Source organism: Antechinus flavipes, chromosome 3 (assembly GCF_016432865.1).
Source record: "Antechinus flavipes isolate AdamAnt ecotype Samford, QLD, Australia chromosome 3, AdamAnt_v2, whole genome shotgun sequence".
NCBI lineage: Eukaryota > Metazoa > Chordata > Mammalia > Dasyuromorphia > Dasyuridae > Antechinus > Antechinus flavipes.
The window spans coordinates 280,764,168-280,784,793 of NC_067400.1; the positions used below are offsets into that span (position 1 = coordinate 280,764,168).

A 20,626-nucleotide genomic window follows, 5' to 3' on the forward strand; every position below is an offset into this window, starting at 1 on the left:
CCATACTTTTCAAGGTTTTATCATCAGATTTCCTTACCCTTTTAAGCCATGTAAACTATAGTTAACAACATATCAGTAAAAGATTTCCCTTCCACTAATAACAAGGCCTCAGTGATGAAAAGAGAACAATTCCCAGAATGGTTACTTTCTGGAATTCTAAGAAAACTCCAATATCCTGATTTCTTTGTTCAAAGACCATCACAAAAGTTTATCACCTAGAATTTTATTTATAATAGTTTCTTTACTTAAGACAGGGATAAGGAAATTCCATTTATCCCAAAAGGTTTTCTTGGACTATGAGTAGACTGTCAATAATTGTCAGTCAATAAACCTTTATTAAGTACCTTCTATATGCCAAGTACCATGCTATTAGGCTAAGATTCTTAACAGAGATTTGCTAGATTCAAGGTACAAAATAAGACATATTTTAAGGTAAGACAAATGTGGGAATTTAATTTGCTGGACTATGTACATATTACCAAGGTCATCTTTTTCAAAAGATGCAAGGAGAAATGATAGGATTATCCACACACTACTGTCCCCTCTGCCTCTCCCCCATCCTAAAAAATGAAAGATATTAAAAAAAAAAAAAAAAAAGAGGATCACCTTGAGGCTTTTTTTTTTTTCCTTTCTTTTTTCTTTTTTTGGCTGAGGCAATTGGGGTTAAGTGACCTGCCCAGGGTCAACACAGCTAGGAAGTGTTAAGTGTCTAAGATCAGATTTGAACTCAGATTCTCCTGATTTCAGGGCTGGAGCTCTCTACATTGAGGCATTTTAAAAAATGCACAGACAAGAGAACAAAGGCCAGAAACGGGAAAATAGGGAAAGTTGCAAGTTGAATATAACTCTTCTGCAACTTAAAGCCTTAAAGAGTCATCCAGAACAGTAAGAAGTTGAGGAGCTTGCTCAGATTCATACGTGTTATCATATGTGCTGGAAGAAAGGCTTCAATTCAGCTTTTCCTGGCTTTGGGGATGATTCTCTTTCTATCATATCAATAGATGCATTAATAGTCTTTTGACAAAATACATTCTTTTATGTTAAAAAATCATAAAGCAAGGGAATAAATGAACTTTTTCTTACTATAGGAAATAAAACCTATCAAAAACAGAGCTTAGAATAATCTAATCTTTAAAGGGAAAATACCAGAAGTCTTTCTAAGGGGTAAATCGAAGCAGTTACTATTACTATGGCATAATTCTAGAAATAGTAACTAGTGCACACACACACACAAAATCAGGAAATAAGCATAGATAAAACTCAAACAAAATGATTGTTTTTCACAGATGATATTATAGTTTACTTAGAGAACAACAAACAGAGGAAATAAAATAAACACATAACACTGGCATTTTTACATATTACCAAGAAAAACCAGCGGAATGTGAGAGAAAAAGAAATTCTATTCAAAGTTACTATAAAATATTATATTTATGTACACACACACACGCACACACATATAGCTGCATGTTTACTAAAACATATAGGAATTATATCAATATAATATATATAAAAATGATCTTTATAGAAACAAACTTAAAAATCAGAAAGGAATTACTGATTCTTGTTTAAGCCATGGTAATACTAGAAATGGAAAAAAAAATTAATTTTCAGATTCAATGCTATACCAAGCCAAAATATTGTTTTACAGAATTAGACAAAATTATCTCAAGACTCTTCTCAATAAAAATAATGAAATAATATAGGAAATAAGATAGCCATAACTCAAACCACTGCAAAGCCATAATTATTTTAAAAAATTTGGTACCATTTAAAAAATAACAGATCTGATCAATGAAACAAAATTAGATAAACAAAATACAGAAGCAACTGAACACAATACTGCAACGTCAAATAAGTCACCAAACAAAGGATAGATGAAATGGATGGTTGTGATTACATCAAACTAAAAGGTTTTTGTCCAAACAAAAGCAATACAATTAAAACTGAAAGGGAAAAAAAAAAAACTATCTGGGAAAAAATCTTAGCTACAAAGATGTGATATCTAAAACATAAAAATATTTATGTACAAATACATACCTTGTGTATAAAACATATAAGATATATATGTACATGTATACATATTAAGTAGAAATGAATTATTCCTCAATCAATAATGGTCAAAGGATATGGATGAGCAATTCTTAAAAGAAAAAATTCAAGTCATCAAGAACCATATGAAAATATATTCCAAATCACTAATAAGAGAAAGCTACATTTTAAAAACTAGCTAAGATTTAAATATCACTCTATGGTTTGCAAAGCACTTTACATATGTTTTCTCCATAGTTCTAACTTCACAGGATGTATTGAGAGGATCTATTACTATCCTCACTTTACAAATAAGAAGACTGACATAAAGAATGACATGTCTAAGATTACATAGCTAGAAAAAGGTTGAAGCATAATCTGAACTCATCTGTTCCTAACTCCAAATTCAGCACTCTTTCCAATATGGTACCTAGCTAGATTGTATTTAGGTTGGCAAAGATGATCAAAAAAAAAAAAAAAAAAGAAAGAAAAAAGAAGAAGAATGTCCATTGTTGGAGGAAGTCAATGCAGGAGGGCAGTAGATAATGGACACATTAATGTAACTTAATGGTGGAGATGTGAAATGGGTCAACTATTCTCAAAAGAATTTTGGAATCATATATTCCCAAAAGTGATAATATTCTAAAAGTGGGGGAAAAAACTCTGAGACTTTAACAACACTGAATATAAGATGAATAAATGATAATGAAGCACACTTCGCATCTCTTGGCTGAAGGTGCAGAATGAGATATACATTTTTAGACAGAGCCAATACAAAACACCTGATTGTTTCATATACTTATGAATAAACTTATTATACCATGATCCAATTTGAGAACATTATTACTTCAATTACATCTATAAAACCTATAGGTAGTACTCTTACTTACACTATTATTTCTGGCTAGAGCCATAATGCTGCTCCAGATGATTCAGTTAGGATTAAAAACAATTCTTTTGCATTTTCACTTATGTCTTATTTCCTCTCTTAAGTCTCCATATAACTGTAATTTTCATCTCTTTAACAATGGGACTCAAGATAGCTGCCAGAAGAATGGACTACTTGTTGCCTTCATTTCTTTCCCCCCCAGATGCTATTTAGTGTTAAGAGTCACCAATATCCCTAAAAATATAAATCCAAAAGAATATATCCACCTTTGTTTGTATATAATACTGAAGGAAAAAATTGCTTGCAATAGTCATGATGAAGACATATACATATATATCTATAAGGAACACAAATCACAAATATAAAGTGGATATGTAAAGTCATGGCAATTTTTTTTTTCCTGAGGCAATTGAGGTTAAGTGACTTGCCCAGGATCACACGGCTAGGAAGTACTAAGTACTAAGGCCAGATTTGAATTCAGGTCCTTCTGACTTCAGGGCTGGTATTCTATCCACTGTGCCACCTAGCTGTCCCAAGAAATGGTTATCTTAAGAACATAAGGTTTAAGGGTGAAATTCCATGTAGCTTTTAGCCCATCATATCCAAACCAACACAGAGAGATGAGAATCAATCTACTAGGAATATTATGAAAATAGGAATTAATTTCAATGTCAACTTCCCAACACTACAAAATTTTCTTAGGAATCACTAATCATAAATTTATTTTTTATTTCCACTAATCAAACATAATTATTAAGTGCCTATTACCTAGCAGACATTGTGCTAGGCAGTAGGGATGCCAAGAAAAAGTGAAGAAAACAAATTCTGTTCTTGAGGAGAATACATTTTATTAGAGAAGCCAATAAATACATATAAAAGCATATAAGGATAAGCATATAAAAATAAATACATATATGAGTCTGTTTAGGAAGACCTAACATGTTCAAACATTAATATGGGGGATGGCATGCCAGGCATGGCAGGATGGCAAGAAGGACAGTTTAGTTCAACTGTAGACTATGAAGAGAAGTAATATATAATATGAGGCTAAAGAGGTAAAGTAGGTCTAAACAGGAAAGGGAACTGAAAAGCCACCTTATCAGGCTCACAATAAAAACTTCACAAGAAAAAAATGAGATCATATACTGAAAACTCTTTTTTCCTCCTGTACAACTCAGATGTCTTCCTCTATTATCTCCTCTTTCACCCATATCTCAAGACAAAACCCTTTACGTGCACAAGTCTTTGCGCTCCATTACATTTTCTCCAGCAGATTGCTCCTTTTGTTTTCTCTAATTCTTAATCTCTCCCTGGTGACCTTCCTCACAGCCCACAAATGTGCCTCTGGCCTTCCCAATCTCTAACCTACTTTCACTAGATCCACCAATACCCCCCTACCCTCACTGCTAGTTATCACATTGCTCTCCTTCAAAGTTATATTTGTTTAAAAGTCATTCATATGCTTAGTGCTTCCATTCTAAACTTCGCACAATAGTTTCTTACTTCATTATTCAACTGAAACTTGGTCTCCTTTGACAGGCTCCTCTGTAGCCCAGCACTCCTGCTCTCTCTGGGTCTCTTCCTACTTAACCTCCTTTGCTGGATCTTTCTGTAGGTCAAGCACACTGAATACCTCCACCCCGTCCCCCCCAACCCCACAATGGAAGGTAGTAGCCTATTTTCTTATCCCTATATAATGTCTTGTTTGACTTATTCATCGCCTCCAAGGCGATTCCAAGATCTATATATCCAATTCTAAACTTTATCTTAATCTCTGATGTTACATTATTAGTTGTCTCTTAGACATCCTGAACTTATTCTGCAAATATCTCAAACTCACTAAGTTTGAGTTTATTATATTTTTTTATGTTATTATGTTTGGAGCTCATTATGCTTTCCTCCAAATTTTCCCCTATTGATTCAGAGCTTCACTACTGCTGCCTAGGGTACCAGTATCTTCCCTGTCACCTAAGCTCACCTTCATGTTATCTTTCATTCTTTACTTTCACTCATGCCACATAACAATTTATCATCAAGTCTTGTCATTTCTACCTTCAAAATATCTCTTTTGTGTCCACTTCTTTCCACTCACTCATATTGTTTCAAGCCCTCATCGGATTTCATGTCTGGACTACTGCAATAGCCCTTTAGTTGGTTTGCCTGCCTAAAGGCACATTTACAGTTTGTTTTTTTTTTAAGTGAAAATAAAAATAAAAAGTTATTTTTTAAAGAAAAAACTAAATCAAAAATTTACATTAAGAATCTTGTTTAGTTAAATTTGTGGAATCTTACCAGAGGTGCTGCTCTTGTTGGTTCGAGGCTAGGTCTAGGAGCAGTTGAATACATATAGTTAAATAAACGGTCTATTTTTCGCAATGGAACGCCACCACCTTGGTCACTTATCTACAACACACAAAAATTAGACTCTTCTCTAAAGTAACATATACAAATATTAAATTAACTATAGAAAATAATTACAGAAATACTCTAAAGGTGTGCATAAGCTTTGAGTACTGTAAATATACCAGTAAAATGCTAACTTTATGAATATCATGAAATTTCTACTTAAAGTTTCCACATGTGATTTCTTGTTATGAAGTTTAAAAATTTTTCTTTTAAATTTTAAATAAAAAAAAGTAAACAAGTCTGACTGACAGTCAGACTGAAGTCTGGCAGAATTTGGGTTTAGATTAACATTCCACACCATATACCAAGATTATGCTCCAAAAGTTAAGATGACAAATATAAAAAAAGTTACATCATAGGTAAATTAGAAGAACAAAGGAAAAAATCATCTTTCAGATCTATCTATGGACAAGGGAAAAGAAGACTGCAAATTAGCAATAATGAAAAAAAATGTAAATTAAATCAGCTCTGAGGTTTTATATTATACTCAGTTGGCAGAGTTTACCAAAAAAAAGAAAAATGACAAAAGCTAGAAGAACTGTCAGAAAATAGGTGTATTAATAACCTACTAATTAAACTATAAACTGATCCAGCCATTCAGAAAAGTAATCTTGAATTTGGAAAGAGAAGTTATTAGAAGGTAAATACCCTGTAATTCAGTGATCTCACTATTCACACTTCAAAGAAGTGTAAATCCTATCTGTACAAAGACTTGTATATTTTCTCTTTATGTTGTGGCAAAAAGAAATCTCTAGAAACTAATGGGATGTCCATCAAGTGGGGAATGGCTAAACAACCAATGGCATATGAATGTAAAGGAATAATATGATGCCATAAGAAATGATGAGGAAGATGCTTTCAGAAAAGCTTGGGAAGACTTGTTATGAACTGATGCACAGTGAAGCAAAAACATGAACTTTATATATATGTATATATATAATAACAACAACATTGTAAAAGCAAACAATTTTGAAAAACTTAAGTCTTAATCAACACAACAATCAGTCCCATGACTAGAGAGGACCAATAATGAAGAATGTTACCCACCTCTTGTCAGATATTTGACTCACTCTATGTGACAAGAAGTCATGAAGATTAAGACCCACATTTGTGAACATAGCTAAAAGGAGAACTTTTTTTGAATGACTATATTAATTACAAGGTTTTTTTTCTTTTTTGATGGAAGAGTGCAGTAAGAGATAGGAAATGAAAATTTTAAAAGAATTAAAATTTAAAATTAATTAAAAATTTTTGAATGACATAAAGGTGAAAACACTAATAAGACAGTTACCTTAATGGATAAATCTTCTTTGCCCAATGTTACTAGTGTTTTAATAGATGGGTAACCTTCTTTTCTGTCTTCAAAAAGTTCTACTGTTGCTCTCATTGAGTTCTAAAATTTAAGAAAAAAAAAAGCTTTTGGTACATTCTCCCCCACTCATAAATCTACATATAACTATCTTTCCTCCTTGAGATACAAATAGCCAAGTCAATTTTTTTTTAAAGGAACTCGAAAGAAAATAATTTATTTCATTCTCTTGCCTAATTTAATTTGCACAAACCATTTCTTAGATGAAAGGGGAATTTTTCTCCATAAAAAAAGAAAGGCATAAAGAAATAGCCTAATTGGGATTTAAGAAAACCTGAGTTTATATTCTACTTCTGATATATATTGAGTATGTACCACTGGACGGACTATGCCTCAGTTTCCACAACTATAAAAGAGGGATAATAACAGCATCCTAGGTTCCAGGACTCTTGTGAGGAGTAAATGGTCTATTTGTAAAGGGCTCAGCACAGTGCCTGACTACATAAAGTCTTTTTTCCCCCTCCTTTCCCTTCCCAGATTGGACACTCAGTACCCTAGGCAACTTGCTAAGAAATTAATTTGCAGAATAAATACTGATCTGCTAATCTCCCTAGGTACAGGGAATTTCTTTGGGGGTCAGAAGTGGGGAGTAAACTCTACATCAAAGAAATCATAGATCTGAATCTCCTCTGTACACACATTCCCCACCCCCCCTACAAGTGACCAGTTGAACTTATTTTAATAAAAAAGATTTTCCCTCCATTCAAATTATTTTTTACTTTGTTCACCATTAAAGTCCCACTATATAGAAGTGCTCCAAGGCTTGTAAAGGCTATCCTTTTATTGTTCTAGATAGGTTGGGTCTGACTCTTTGTGGCCCCATTTGAGATATTCTTGGCAAAGATACTGGAGTGGTTTTCCTTTTCCTTCTCCAGCTCATTTTTACAGATAAGGAAACTGGCAAACAGGGTTAAGTGAGTTGCCCAGGATCACACTGCTAATAACTAACTCTAGGCCCAGCAATGTGCACTATGGTGTCACCAAGCTGCCCTCATCCCTCAGTATTCCTTCCATTTCTATATTTTTGCAATGAGTGTTTCTCAGGCCTGGAATGTACTCTCTCCTTATCGCTGTCTTGAAATTCTTAGTTTCAAGCTCAACTTTCCACACTGTCGTTAGTGATTTTCACCTTTCCTTGGAGACTGGCAAACAGGGTTAAGTGAGTTGCCCAGGGTCACACAACTAATAACTAATTCCAGGCCCAGCAATGTGCACTATGATGTCACCAAGTTGCCCTCATCCCTCAGTTTTCCTTCCATTTCTACATCTTTGTTTTTCAAATTACCTTGTATCTTTTTTGTCTGTCTGCCTGCCTATCTATCTGTTACTATGTCTCTCCCAGGTATATAGTCTTTGTACTGCCATAGGAATGTGTTGTTCAGTCATTTCAGGCATGTCTGACTTTTTGGAACTTCACTTTTGGGGTTTTCTTGGCAATCCTTCTCCAGATCATTATTCAAATGAGAAACTAAGACAAACACGGTTAAATGTCAGGGTCAGATAATTTGTAAGTGTCTTTAATCAGATTTGAACTTAGGAAGATAAGTCTTCCAGGCTTGACACTTTATCCACTATATCATATGGCTGCCCCTTAGAAAAACTTAGGACAATCACTGAAGACAGGCAACTATCAAAGGTAAAAGGGGCTGTGATTTCTAGCACTGGAGGTAGTATCCACACTGATGAAATCAAATATTCCTTAGGTATTGAAATATATTCCCATAACCCACAGAAAAAGCACTGGGTTTGGTATTAAACAACCTGACTGCATTTTCTGCCTTTGTGATTCTGAATAGCTGTTAAATTTTCTGAAACAATTTCTCCAAATATAAAATGAATATTAAACTCAAAAAGAAATTGGGGAAAAACTAAATTATATATAACATTAATAGTATCTCTGTTTTACAGTTTATTTTCATTCACTTTGTTAAACATTTTTCAATTAGATTTTAATTTCCTTTCTACTCACAAAGTCATCACCCAAGTTCAATTCTTCCTCACCTTCTATTTGGACTATTCTTAAAAGTTTTTTAATTGATGTCCCTCAATCTGTCCAATGTGTCCTTCAAACAGTTGCTAAGTGATTTTTCTAAAACAAAGATAGGACCATGCCATTCATTTACTCGTACACTCCCTATTAAGCTGCCTTATTAACTCTTGTAGCAAATATTATTTCATGTTTATCCCATCTTTTTTTTATCTTCTAATAACTGTTTAAGTTGTATAATGTATATAATTTACAAACAACTTAAATATTCAGATACTGGGAATACAACTTCAAAATAATTTCTTTTATTGAGTATAAGATCAAAAATGTATAGTAACTCATTCTAGAGGAACTTTTTAGAGGCTGAAATGTTTATGTGAAGAGAGAGAGAAAGAGAGAGGGAGAGAGAACACACCTTTTTTCTAGACAGCTTAACAGGGAAGAAAAGATTCATGTTTTCTATAAAAAATAATTATATTGCTGTGAAAAAGTAAAAGAAATATCAGGTAAAAACTGTAAACCTGAGACAGGCATACCTATTAAAGAGAAAGTTCATAATTCAAATGCCTACATCTCTACCTTAAAAAGTTTTAATAATTAATGCTATAATTTTTTGAAAGTAAATCAGTACAATTGTAATCTCAGGTGCAAAATTAATGCTCCATAAATGCAATAGATAAAGAGTATGAAAATGTAGGGGGCAGCTAGTTAGAGCAGTGAATAGAGCACTATCCCTGAAGTCAGGAGGACCTGAGTTCAAATCTGATTTCAGATACTTAACACTTCCTAGCTATGTGACCCCAGGCAAGTCACTTAATTCCAATTGCTTCAGGGGGGAAAAAAGACTATGAAAATTTAATTCAAAATGTCATCTGCTTGCAAAAATACCTCTGTAAATCCAATGACTACATTTTTTTATTGTAAATTTACTCACTTATTACTAGAAGTGAAACCAAAAGAGATCAATCACAACTTAATCAACAAAGGGAACAATTTAATGGAAGTACTAAAAATTCTTCTCTTTTCTCCTCTATCCCCTTTATATTTTCTCCATGACTTAGCTGTGTGAAAATCATTTTGATTGATTTAGGTTTGTAAAAGGCCTAAAGTGCATTACAGGAATAATAGCAATATTTAGAAAATATAAGATATTAATATATTTGTGATCTGTTTATCATCCTTTCAGGGAACTTGTATATCCAAATTAATTTGTGAATAATTAACAACATCAATATGAATAGGATTTAAAATTCACTAAATTGAAAATGTTTCCAGATCACTACTCACAAAAAATATACTATATGCAACAACTTTGAATTGTACAGTATAAAATGCATGATAAAACATATAGGACATCAAAATAGAACTTTTTAAATGGTTTTGTCCAAGGCTTATTCTTATGCTATCTAATGAATATCTTACAGACCAATCAAAGTAATTTAAGATGAAGATGTTTCAATATTCTTAGATTTCACTTACCTTGAACAATTCAAACAGCATGTGAAACAGATGTGAGGGCACATAAACTACCTGAATAGGCTTATTGGGAGCTTTTGCTGAAAACAAAAATAAAATCTTTGTTGAAATTCTGACAAAAGTATGAAAAGACACAAGAACCTTTATGTTGTGTATATATAATGCTTGTCTTAGAGGTAGAAAGAAAGCATAAACAGTGGATAAAGGGGTAATCCAGGAGTCAAGAAGATTCCCTATTAAATAATCATGTATGTGATCCTGGCTAAATCACTTACTCTGACAGTGCCCTAATAATTTCTCTAAGAATAAATTACAGCCCAGTTCCAATAACTTCCAAATTGGTTTCTCTGGTCTCTTCCCACTAGTCTACCCTCTCTTTAGTAAAGTGATTTTCCTTAAGCACAGATGTGATCCTGTCAGTCTTCTCTCCAATAAACGTCAGAGGCTTCTTATTGTTTTTAGAATAAAATACCAAGTCCTCTGTTTAGCCCCAACCTAGCTTTTTCAACCATGGGATATTATGTTAGCTCCCACACTGTAATCTTGTCCAACACCAGTCTGACACGTAATTCTCTTTCTTCTATCTCAGTGCCTTTGTTCTGGAAGTCCCAAAGCAGAATGTGCTCCTTCCTCATAACATCCCGAGAATTCTCTTTTCCTTCAAAACATAGTTCAAGAACCATCATCTACATTAAGCTTTTCCTGATCCCCACAACTGCTACTGCTTTCCCTATGCTGAATTTAAATATCTTATATTCATTCTCTTTGCTCTGTATATCTTTACACGTACTCCTTGTTTCTCATGTTACGATGTAAGCTCCTTAAGAATAAGAATTATTTCATTCTTCTATTTTTTATTTCTATTAACACAACACCTGGCAATAGTGGGTACTTAATATATGCTTATATATTTAAATCTGTATATGTAAAAGGAGTTTTTATAATTGGAATTCCAAACATCAATGAAATCACATGTATGGATTCTTACTTCTACTTCCAACAACAACAAAAAAAGATTTAAGCTATATAACTAAGCATTTTTACTAGAACTCCAGAGCTCTACTTCTCATTATGCTATAAAGTCAGCTAATAGGGACTTCATGAAAAAACAAATCATAGATTATAACAATATAAACCACATCTACCTATCCTACAGTAAACTCTCAACCTTACAACAATTAATCATAATATACAATGTCAAATATAATTAACAGTGGTGTTAAGGACCATGCCTAAGTGAAAGGGCAGATCAATTCTCCAAGAGCCTCCACAGCTGTGAATCATAACACTTGAAGGAGTTGCAAAGCAGCTTTTGTGGATAGAGAATGAAATAAATTGGAGGCAGAGGGAAGAGGAGGGAGGTTAGACAGCACAACTGCCTCTCAATCTCCTTTTTTCATCATCATCTGCTCACATGAAGAAATCCATTCTACTGATCTGAGTCAGACCTCCAGCAGCCACTGGCAGGTATCACAATTTATGGCACCTGAACGTGGGGTATAAGAAGCAGCAGTGTTCTAAAGATGTTCGTGAGTAGGATCCTCCCAGAGTTCCTTCAGTAACCCGCAGGGAATAAAGGGAGAAGAGCCCTGGTAAGACTTTTTTAGTTGGGATAATTAAATGGGCCAACATATCACAGGGCTGAACCAGGAGACTGATGAGAGACTTAAATGCCTATTCTGACTACAATCCTCTACTCCCTTTGAAAGTTTGCCTCCATGACATCTCACAAGACCAATACCTGCTATAGTATTTCACTCTACAACTACCCAGAGGCGATAGTGCTGATTGCATTCCTCAGTGTGTGGATTCAGATAACAGCAAATGCACAAATGTACTGACCATGTTGTGGGGGAAAATATCCATAAAACAGAAAACAGGGAATTGTTAAGAACCATGCCTAGGTAAAGGGGCAGGTCAATTCTCTGAGAGCCTCCACAACTGTGAATCATAACATCTAAAGGAGTTGCAAGGCAGCCTTTGCTGGTCTGAGTTGGATCCCCAGCAGCCACTGGCAGGTGGCTCCCGTATCACAACACAATGGTAGCTGGGTTTCAAATTTTAGAAATTCAAAATCATGGGGAATTCACATTCGGCTATACTTCTGAAATATGAGTACATATAACTTACCTTGGGCTTCAAACATGCACAGGTAGATTACCAGGCTGCAGAAGGTACTGTGAACACTTAAGCATGCTCCGGTGAAAAGGAAAGAAGACCCTCAAAAACTAGACAGAATATCTTCTTTTTGATTAATAAAACATAATGATCGAAGGTACAATTTATTCTCCAATCAGTCCACAAAAAAATTGCAAATCTTTTCATCTTTTCTGAGGCTATACTCAAACCTTTTCCTGTTTTCCCTTCAAATTTCTTAATTTATCTGAACCTGGTTTCCTTCTTATAAAGAAGAGGCAATGATTCCTTTTTATAGTAATAACATGAAATTATTATTTCCATTTTGTTGGGAGGAAAAAAAAAAGAAAAATGATTCCTTAATAGGCACTAAGAAGGGCCTACCCAAGAACAAAAACCTCACAGAAATACTATTTTAATTATTCAAATTACGACTAAACAAATCTCTTCTCCCTAAATTTCTCTGGTTGAGAATGCAAAGCTGCAATCCACACTTTAGCAAAGTTGCAGGATACATTCAGATATGCTGTTAGGGCAAAAGGGGAATTTGCCAAGTCATCAGCATTCTTATATATCACTAACAAAACAATAGTTAGAGTTACAAAGAGAAATTCCATTTAAAGTAACTACTGATTGTATGAAATATTTAGGAATCTATCTGCCAAGAGAAAATCAGAAACTTTATGAGTAAAACTACAAAACACTTTCCATACAAATTAAGTCTGATCTAACCAACTGGAAAAATATTAAATGCTCTTGGATTGGGCAAGCAAATATAATAAAGATGACAATACTATCTCTATTTATTTAGCGCTATACCAATCAGACTCCCAAAAAACTATTTTGATGACCTAGAAAAAATAATAACAAAGTTCATATGGAAAAACAAAAGGTCAAGAATTTCAAGGGAATTAATGAAAAAAAAAAAAATCAAATGAAGGTGGCCTAGCTATACCAGATCTAAAATTATATTATAAAGCAGCAATTACTAAAACCATCTGGTATTGGCTAAGAAATAGACTAGTCGATCAATGGAATAGGTTAGGTTCAAAGGACAAAACAGCCAATAACTAATAATCTAGTGTTTGACAAACCCAAAGACCCCAGTTTTTGGGATAAGAACACATTATTTGACAAAAATTGCTGGGAAAATTGGAAATTATTATGGCAGAAACTAGGCATTGACCCACACTTAACACCAAGATAAGGTCAAAATGGGTTCGTGACCTAGGCATAAAGAACGAGATTATAAATAAATTGGAAGAGCATAGGATAGTTTACCTCTCAGATCTGTGGAAGAGGAAGGAATTTATGACCAAAGAAGAACTAGAGATCACTACTGACCACAAAATAGAAAATTTTGACTATATTAAATTGAAAAGTTTTTGTACAAACAAAACAAATGCAGACAAGATTAGAAGGGAAACAATAAACTGGGAAAACATTTTTACAGTCAAAGGTTCTGATAAAGGCCTCATTTCCAAAATATAGAGAGAAGTGACTCTAATTTATAAGAAATCAAGCCATTCTCCAATTGATAAATGGTCAAAGGATATGAACAGACAATTCTCATTCAAAGAAATAAAACTATTTATAGACATATGAAAATATGCTCCAAGTCATTATTAATCAGAGAAATGCAAATTAAGACAATTCTGAGATACCACTACACACCTGTCAGATTGGCTAGAATGACAGGGAAAGATAATGTGGAATGTTGGAGAGGATGTGGGAAAACAGGGACACTGATACATTGTTGGTGGAACTGTGAACACATCCAGCCATTCTGGAGAGCAATTTGGAACTATGCTCAAAAAGTTATCAAACTGTGCATACCCTTTGATCCAGCAGTGTTTCTACTGGGCTTATACCCCAAAGAGATACTAAAGAAGGGAAAGGGACCTGTATGTGCCAAAATGTTTGTAGCAGCCCTGTTTGTAGTGGCTAGAAGCTGGAAAATGAATGGATGGCCATCAGTCGGAGAATGGGTGAGTAAATTGTGATATATAAACGTTATGGAATATTATTGTTCTGTAAAGAAATGACCAGCAAGATGAATACAGAGAGGACTGGCGAGACTTATATGAACTGATGCTAAGTGAAATGAGCAGAACCAGAAGATCATTATATACTTTAACAACGATACTGTTTGAGGATGTATTCTGATGGAAGTGGATCTCTTCGATAAAGAGAGCTAATTCAACTCCAATTGATCAGGGATGGACAGAAGCAGCTACACCCAAAGAAAGAACACTGGGAAATGAATATAAACTGCTTGCATTTTTGTTTTTCTTCCTGGATTATTTATACCTCCTGAATCCAATTCTCCCTGTGCAACAAGAGAATTGTTCGGTTCTGCACACATATATTGTATCTAGGTTATACTGTAACCTACTTAACATGTAAAGGACTGCTTGCCATCTGGGGGCGGGGGTGGAGGGAGGGAGGGGAAAAATTAGAACAGAAGTGAGTGCAAGGGATAATGCTGTAAAAAAATTACACTGGCATGGATTCTGTCAATAAAAAGTTATTTTAATAAATAAACAAACAAACAAACAGATAGATAGATAGAGAGATAGGTAAATAAATAAATAAGAGAATGCAAAGCTGCTTGGGTGAAAAACACCTTTCATCCCTTCCTCATTCCCATCTCCTTCTCAGGCCCATTCTACTCTACCTTGTAGTAATGCTGGTAAATGTTTAAACAGGGAGACATATTAAAGTTATTAAAGTTTAATAAATATTAACATTTTAAAATTGAATAAATATTAACATTTTCTTTATCACTTTCTTAAGTCAAGATAATCAACAAAATGATTTAAATAAACCTCTGATATAGCCTTTGCAGGCATAAATGCTCACACTGAAAATGTAACTAGTTCTGAAACAACTAGAAACCCTGAGAGAGTTTATGGGTAATTAATAATGTATTTGTTAATTAAGTTAGTCAATAATTTCTCTCAGTAACAAAAGGATGCCAAGGGAGACCCTGAAATGTCTTAAATTCCTTATTACCTCTTCTTAGACTATTGCAAAAGCCTTCTAATTGCCTCCCTGTTTTTAGTCCATCTTCTCCAATTCATCTTTTTAATAGTTTCCAAAAGATTTCTAAAGGACGTGAACACAAACACTTTCCTATTTTAGATATTGCTTCTACAATAACTTAACTTCAAATGTTTCGTTAAAACCTTGTGGCTATGTATCTTTTCTTAATTTATTTCATATTATTTCTACTCAGTCACTCTCTAATCAGTTAAAGTTATCTGTTATTCCCTCTATACAATTTTCCATGCTCTGACTGAGCCTTCCCATAGCTCACTGTCCCTCATGCTTAGATGTGTTCTCCCTTATCAACTCAGCTACTTGAAATTCCTAGTTGCCTCTAAAGTCACCATGAGGTTTTTCCTAATACTCTTTGTTGTCAGTGCTCTCACCAGTAAAATTATTTTTCATATAATTTGCACTAAGCTATCCATATTTATCTTATGCCCCAGGAGAATTCCAAGTTCCTTAAGGCCCAAACCTAGTTAATGGATAAAACTTTGTACACCTAATGCCTAGTCTGTATGCCTTATATATAGTAATTGCTAAATAATTTTTTTAAGCTCTCTTGAATTGAATAAGGGAGCCCTAATAAGGCACTGTTAAGATAAGCTAAGAAGATTAAGCCCCAAAGAAAATAAACATTTGATTGGAAACTAAATAAAGCAATCTGAGAGAAAAGGGAGGGCATAAGTATTTATATAGCACTTACCATGTGCCAAGCACTACATTAAGTGCTTTTTACCAATATTATCTTATTTAGTCTTTGTAACAACTCTATGAAATAAATACTATTACTATTCCCATTTCACAGATGAAGAAATTGAGGAAGACTGAGTGACTTTCCCAGGATCATATACCTAGTAAATATCTGAGACTGGCTTTGGATTCAGATCTTTCTGTCTCAAGGCCAAGTACCCGACAAAAATTGAGATGTCCTTACAAATAAATTTTACAGGAATGTCAAGAATTACCCTTTGGAAGAAAAACAAAGTGATGGGGATATAGATTCCAAGAAAACAGAGGTAAAGACCAAAAGGCAGCATCTGTGTAAAGAGCTGATCTTATGTCCAGGAAGACCCAGATTCAAGTTCTTGCTATACATGCTAGTGGTCATTCCAGGTGAGCCACTTATCTTTCAGTGCTTAGGCAACTCCCTAACACTCTGTCAAAGAAAGTGTCTACCTTGTGAAAAAATGCTATCTACTTCCAGAAAAAGAACTGATGTGGTCTAAATGTAGAGTGTGGCATACTTTTTAAAGCTTTATTTTTCTTGAGGGCTTTTTTTGGTTTGTTTTCTTTCATAACTTGATTGATAAGGAAAAATATTTTGTATGACCTGTTTCAAATGTGTATAACCTGTTTCAAATTGCTTTCTGCCTACAGGAAGGGAGGAGAGAGATAATTTGGAACTCAAAATTTTAAAAAATGTCAAAAATTATTATTACATATAATTGGGAATAAAATATTAAAATATAAATATAAAGTTTATATACCATGTTGATTTTTTTAAAAAGGTATCTACCTGCAGTGATACATATATATGCATATATACGCAGTGAAGGAATATCCTCATCTAAGTTCTCTATACCAATTAAATCATAGATAACTGAGTAACAATCTCTTTTGCTAGAAGTCTACCACCTTAAAACAGCCAATTCTCAGACTCCAAAAGGTTCTGTTAAAATGATATCCTCAACATTCTGAACACTGACTAAACAATTTAAAAAACACATATTAAAAGTCTACCATGTTCAATACACTTCTCTAGGCACTGGGAATGCAAAAACAATTAATGAAACAATACCTACTCACAAGGAGCTTGCAGAGACAAAAAAGTAACAGCCTTCTCCTGATGGACTTTTTATTTTTCTGTAGGGAATAAAGCATCAAAGTAAACTAGAAAATACAAGATAACTTGAGGGGAGAGAGAATACTAATTTGGTGAAATCTGAAAATTCTTCTAGGTGTCACGTGAACTGAGTGGGAAATTAATTAATCAACAAGTACTTATTAAGTGCCTCTGTGCTACGCATCATTGTCATCAATAAATATTTATTGGATACATAAGGTGTACAAAGAATTGAACTAGATGCTAAAGGGACATACAAAGAAGCAAAGACATAATTCCTGTCCTGATGGCAAACACAATATGCGTACAGTGGAAGACCACATAGGAAAAAGTGGGAAATAAAGTTGGAATGGGAGGATAGGTTGTGAAGTAAATGAATGATGGGATGCAGGACTTGAGTTTGAACTTGGACTTTAGCCAGAATGTAGTAGGAGCCCACTGAAAATTACTGAGCAAAAGAAGATTTAAATAATTCTATGTATAAGGCACAGTTTTAATGAGATATAACAGGTACACAGATAAGAAAATACAGTGGAAAGTTAAATGGTAAAGAATACTAACAACTGGTGGATCAAGAAGGTTTCCTGTCCAAGATGGTCTGGAGAGTTGTGCTTTGAAGATGGCAGGGATTCTTTTCTAAAAAAAAAGTTTTATTGATGCCTTTTATTTTTGTATCACAATGATTTCTGGATATTCTAATCCTGCCTCCTAAAATGAAGCTTCAACATATGAATTCTAAGAAGTGAGATGAAAAGGAAATATATGGCAAAGAGGTGAGACATAGCAAAGCTAGGAAGGGGTCTGAATAGGAAAAAAAAGTATATGAAGAGGGTGAAAATAAATATAACCGAAATGGTAAATGGGAGCCAGATTGCAGAGAACTATATATTTAAAGCTCAGAATTTTGCATTTTGTCTGAAATGCTGAAAGTTTTTCAGTAGGCAAGTAATGTGATCAAATCTATGTTTTAAAAAAATCAATTTGAGAGCTTTTGGAAGATGACTTAGGAGAGGGACTGGAAGCAAGGAGACCAATCACAAAGTTACCGCAATAGTACAGATGAATGGTGATGTGGGCCTGAGTTAGGGTCATCAGAGAAACACTGGAATTACTAAGAAAGGAAATGATATGGTTAGATTAGTGCTTTAGGAAAATTACTTTGGCAGCTTGGTGGTGGGTAAAGGGAGAAGAAAACTGAAGCATGGAGACCAATCAGAAGGTTTTTGCAATAGTGTAGATGAAAGGTGATAAGCGTTTGAACCTGTGTGGTGGTTGTATGGGCAAAGAGAAGAACAAGGATGCAATAAGAAGGTAGAAACAACAAGCCCGTAGCTTTGGCAATAAGAGTTGAGAAAGAGAGTAAAGGAATAAGAATAGGCAATGAGGAAACCAAATTATCACTCTTTGCTGATGATATGATGGTATACTTAGAGAACCCCAGAGATTCTACCAAAAAGTTATTAGAAACAATCTACATCTTCAGCAAAGTTGCAGGATATAAAATAAACCCACATAAGTCATCAGCATTCGTATATATCACTAACAAAACCCAACAGTTAGAGTTACAAAAAGAAATTCCATTTAAAGTAACTACTGATTGTATAAAATATTTAGGAATCTATCTGCCAACGGAAAATCAGAAACTTTATGAGCAAAACTACAAAACACTTTCCACACAAATTAAGTCTGATCTAACCAACTGGAAAAATATTAAATGCTCTTGGATTGGGCGAGCAAATATAATAAAGATGACAATACTACCTAAATTAATCTACTTATTTAGTGCTATACCAATCAGAATCCCAAAAAACTACTTTGATGAATTAGAAAAAATAACAACAAAGTTCATATGGAAAAACAAAAGGTCAAGAATTTCAAGGGAATTAATGAAAAAAAAAATCAAATGAAGGTGGCCTAGCTGTACCAGATCTAAAATTATATTATAAAGCAGCAGTTACTAAAACCATCTGGTATTGGCTAAGAAATAGACTAGTCGATCAATGGAATAAGTTAGGTTCAAAGGACAAAACAGCCAATAACTTTAATAATATAGTGTTCGACAAACCCAAAGACACCAGTTTCTGGGATAAGAATGCATTATTTGACAAAAATTGCTGGGAAAATTGGAAATCAGTATGGCAGAAACTAGGCATTGACCCACACTTAACACCAAGATAAGGTCAAAATGGGTTCATGACCTAGGCCAGAATGAGATTATAAATAAATTGGAAGAGCATAGGATAGTGTACCTCTCAGACCTGTGGAAGAGGGAGGAATTTATGACCAAAGAAGAACTAGAGATCACTACTGACCACAACATAGAAAATTTTGATTATATCAAATTGAAAAGTTTTTGTACAAACAAAACAAATGCAAACAAGATTAGAAGGGAAACAATAAACTGGGAAAACATTTTTACAATCAAAGGTTCTGATAAAGGCCTCATTTCCAAAATATATAGAGAATTGACTCTAATCTATAAGAAATCAAACCATTCTCCAATTGATAAATGGTCAAAGGATATGAACAGACAATTCTCAGACAAAGAAATTGAAATTATTTATAGACATATGAAAATATGCTCCAAATCATTATTAATCAGAGAAATGCAAATTAAGACAACTCTGAGATACCATTACACACCTGTCAGATTGGCTAGAATGACAGGGAAAGATAATGGGGAATGTTGGAGGGGATGTGGGAAAACAGGGACACTGATACATTGTTGGTGGAATTGTGAACACATCCAGCCATTCTGGAGAGCAATTTGGAACTATGCTCAAAAACTTATCAAACTGTGCATACCCTTTGATCCAGCAGTGTTTCTACTGGGCTTATACCCCAAAGAGATCTTAAAGAAGGGAAAGGGACCTGTATGTGCCAAAATGCTCGTGGCAGCCCTGTTTGTAGTGGCTAGAAGCTGGAAAATGAAAGGATGTCCATCAATTGGAGAATGGTTGAGTAAATTGTGGTATATGAATGTTATGGAATATTATTGTTCTGTAAGGAATGACCAGCAGGATGAATACAGAGAGGACTGGCGAGACTTACATGAACTGATGCTGAGTGAAATGAGCAGAACCAGGAGATCATTATATAGCTCAACAACGATACTGTTTGAGGATGTATTCTGATGGAAGTGGATCTCTTCGATAAAGAGAGCCTTAATTGATCAAAGATGGACAGAAACAGCTACACCCAGAGAAAGAACACTGGGAAATGAATATAAACTGCTTGCATTTTTGTTTTTCTTCCCGGGTTATTTATACCTCCTGAATTCAATTCTCCCTGTACAACAAGAAAACTGTTCGGTTCTGCACACATACATTGTATCTAGGATATACTGTAACCCATTCAACATGTAAAGAACTGCTTGCCATCTGGGGGAAGGGGTAGAGGGAGGGAGGGGAAAAATTGGAACAGAAGTGAATGCAAGGA

At 34.2% G+C, this 20,626-nt stretch overlaps 1 protein-coding gene across 2 annotated transcripts in view; it reads right to left on the minus strand.

Moving 5' to 3' along the window:
• PDK3 (pyruvate dehydrogenase kinase 3) overlaps window positions 1-20,626 on the minus strand; it is a 95,646-nt gene that overhangs the window by 14,027 nt on the left and 60,993 nt on the right. The window contains exons 7-9 of one of the 2 annotated variants that reach the window (XM_051985085.1): window positions 10,162-10,238; window positions 6,618-6,719; window positions 5,213-5,323 (exon numbers count right to left, since the gene is read on the minus strand). In XM_051985085.1, the coding sequence (XP_051841045.1) occupies window positions 5,213-5,323; window positions 6,618-6,719; window positions 10,162-10,238 (290 nt within the window). The remainder of the gene's footprint in view (window positions 1-5,212; window positions 5,324-6,617; window positions 6,720-10,161; window positions 10,239-20,626) is intronic. The other variant, XM_051985086.1, reaches the window with a different exon arrangement.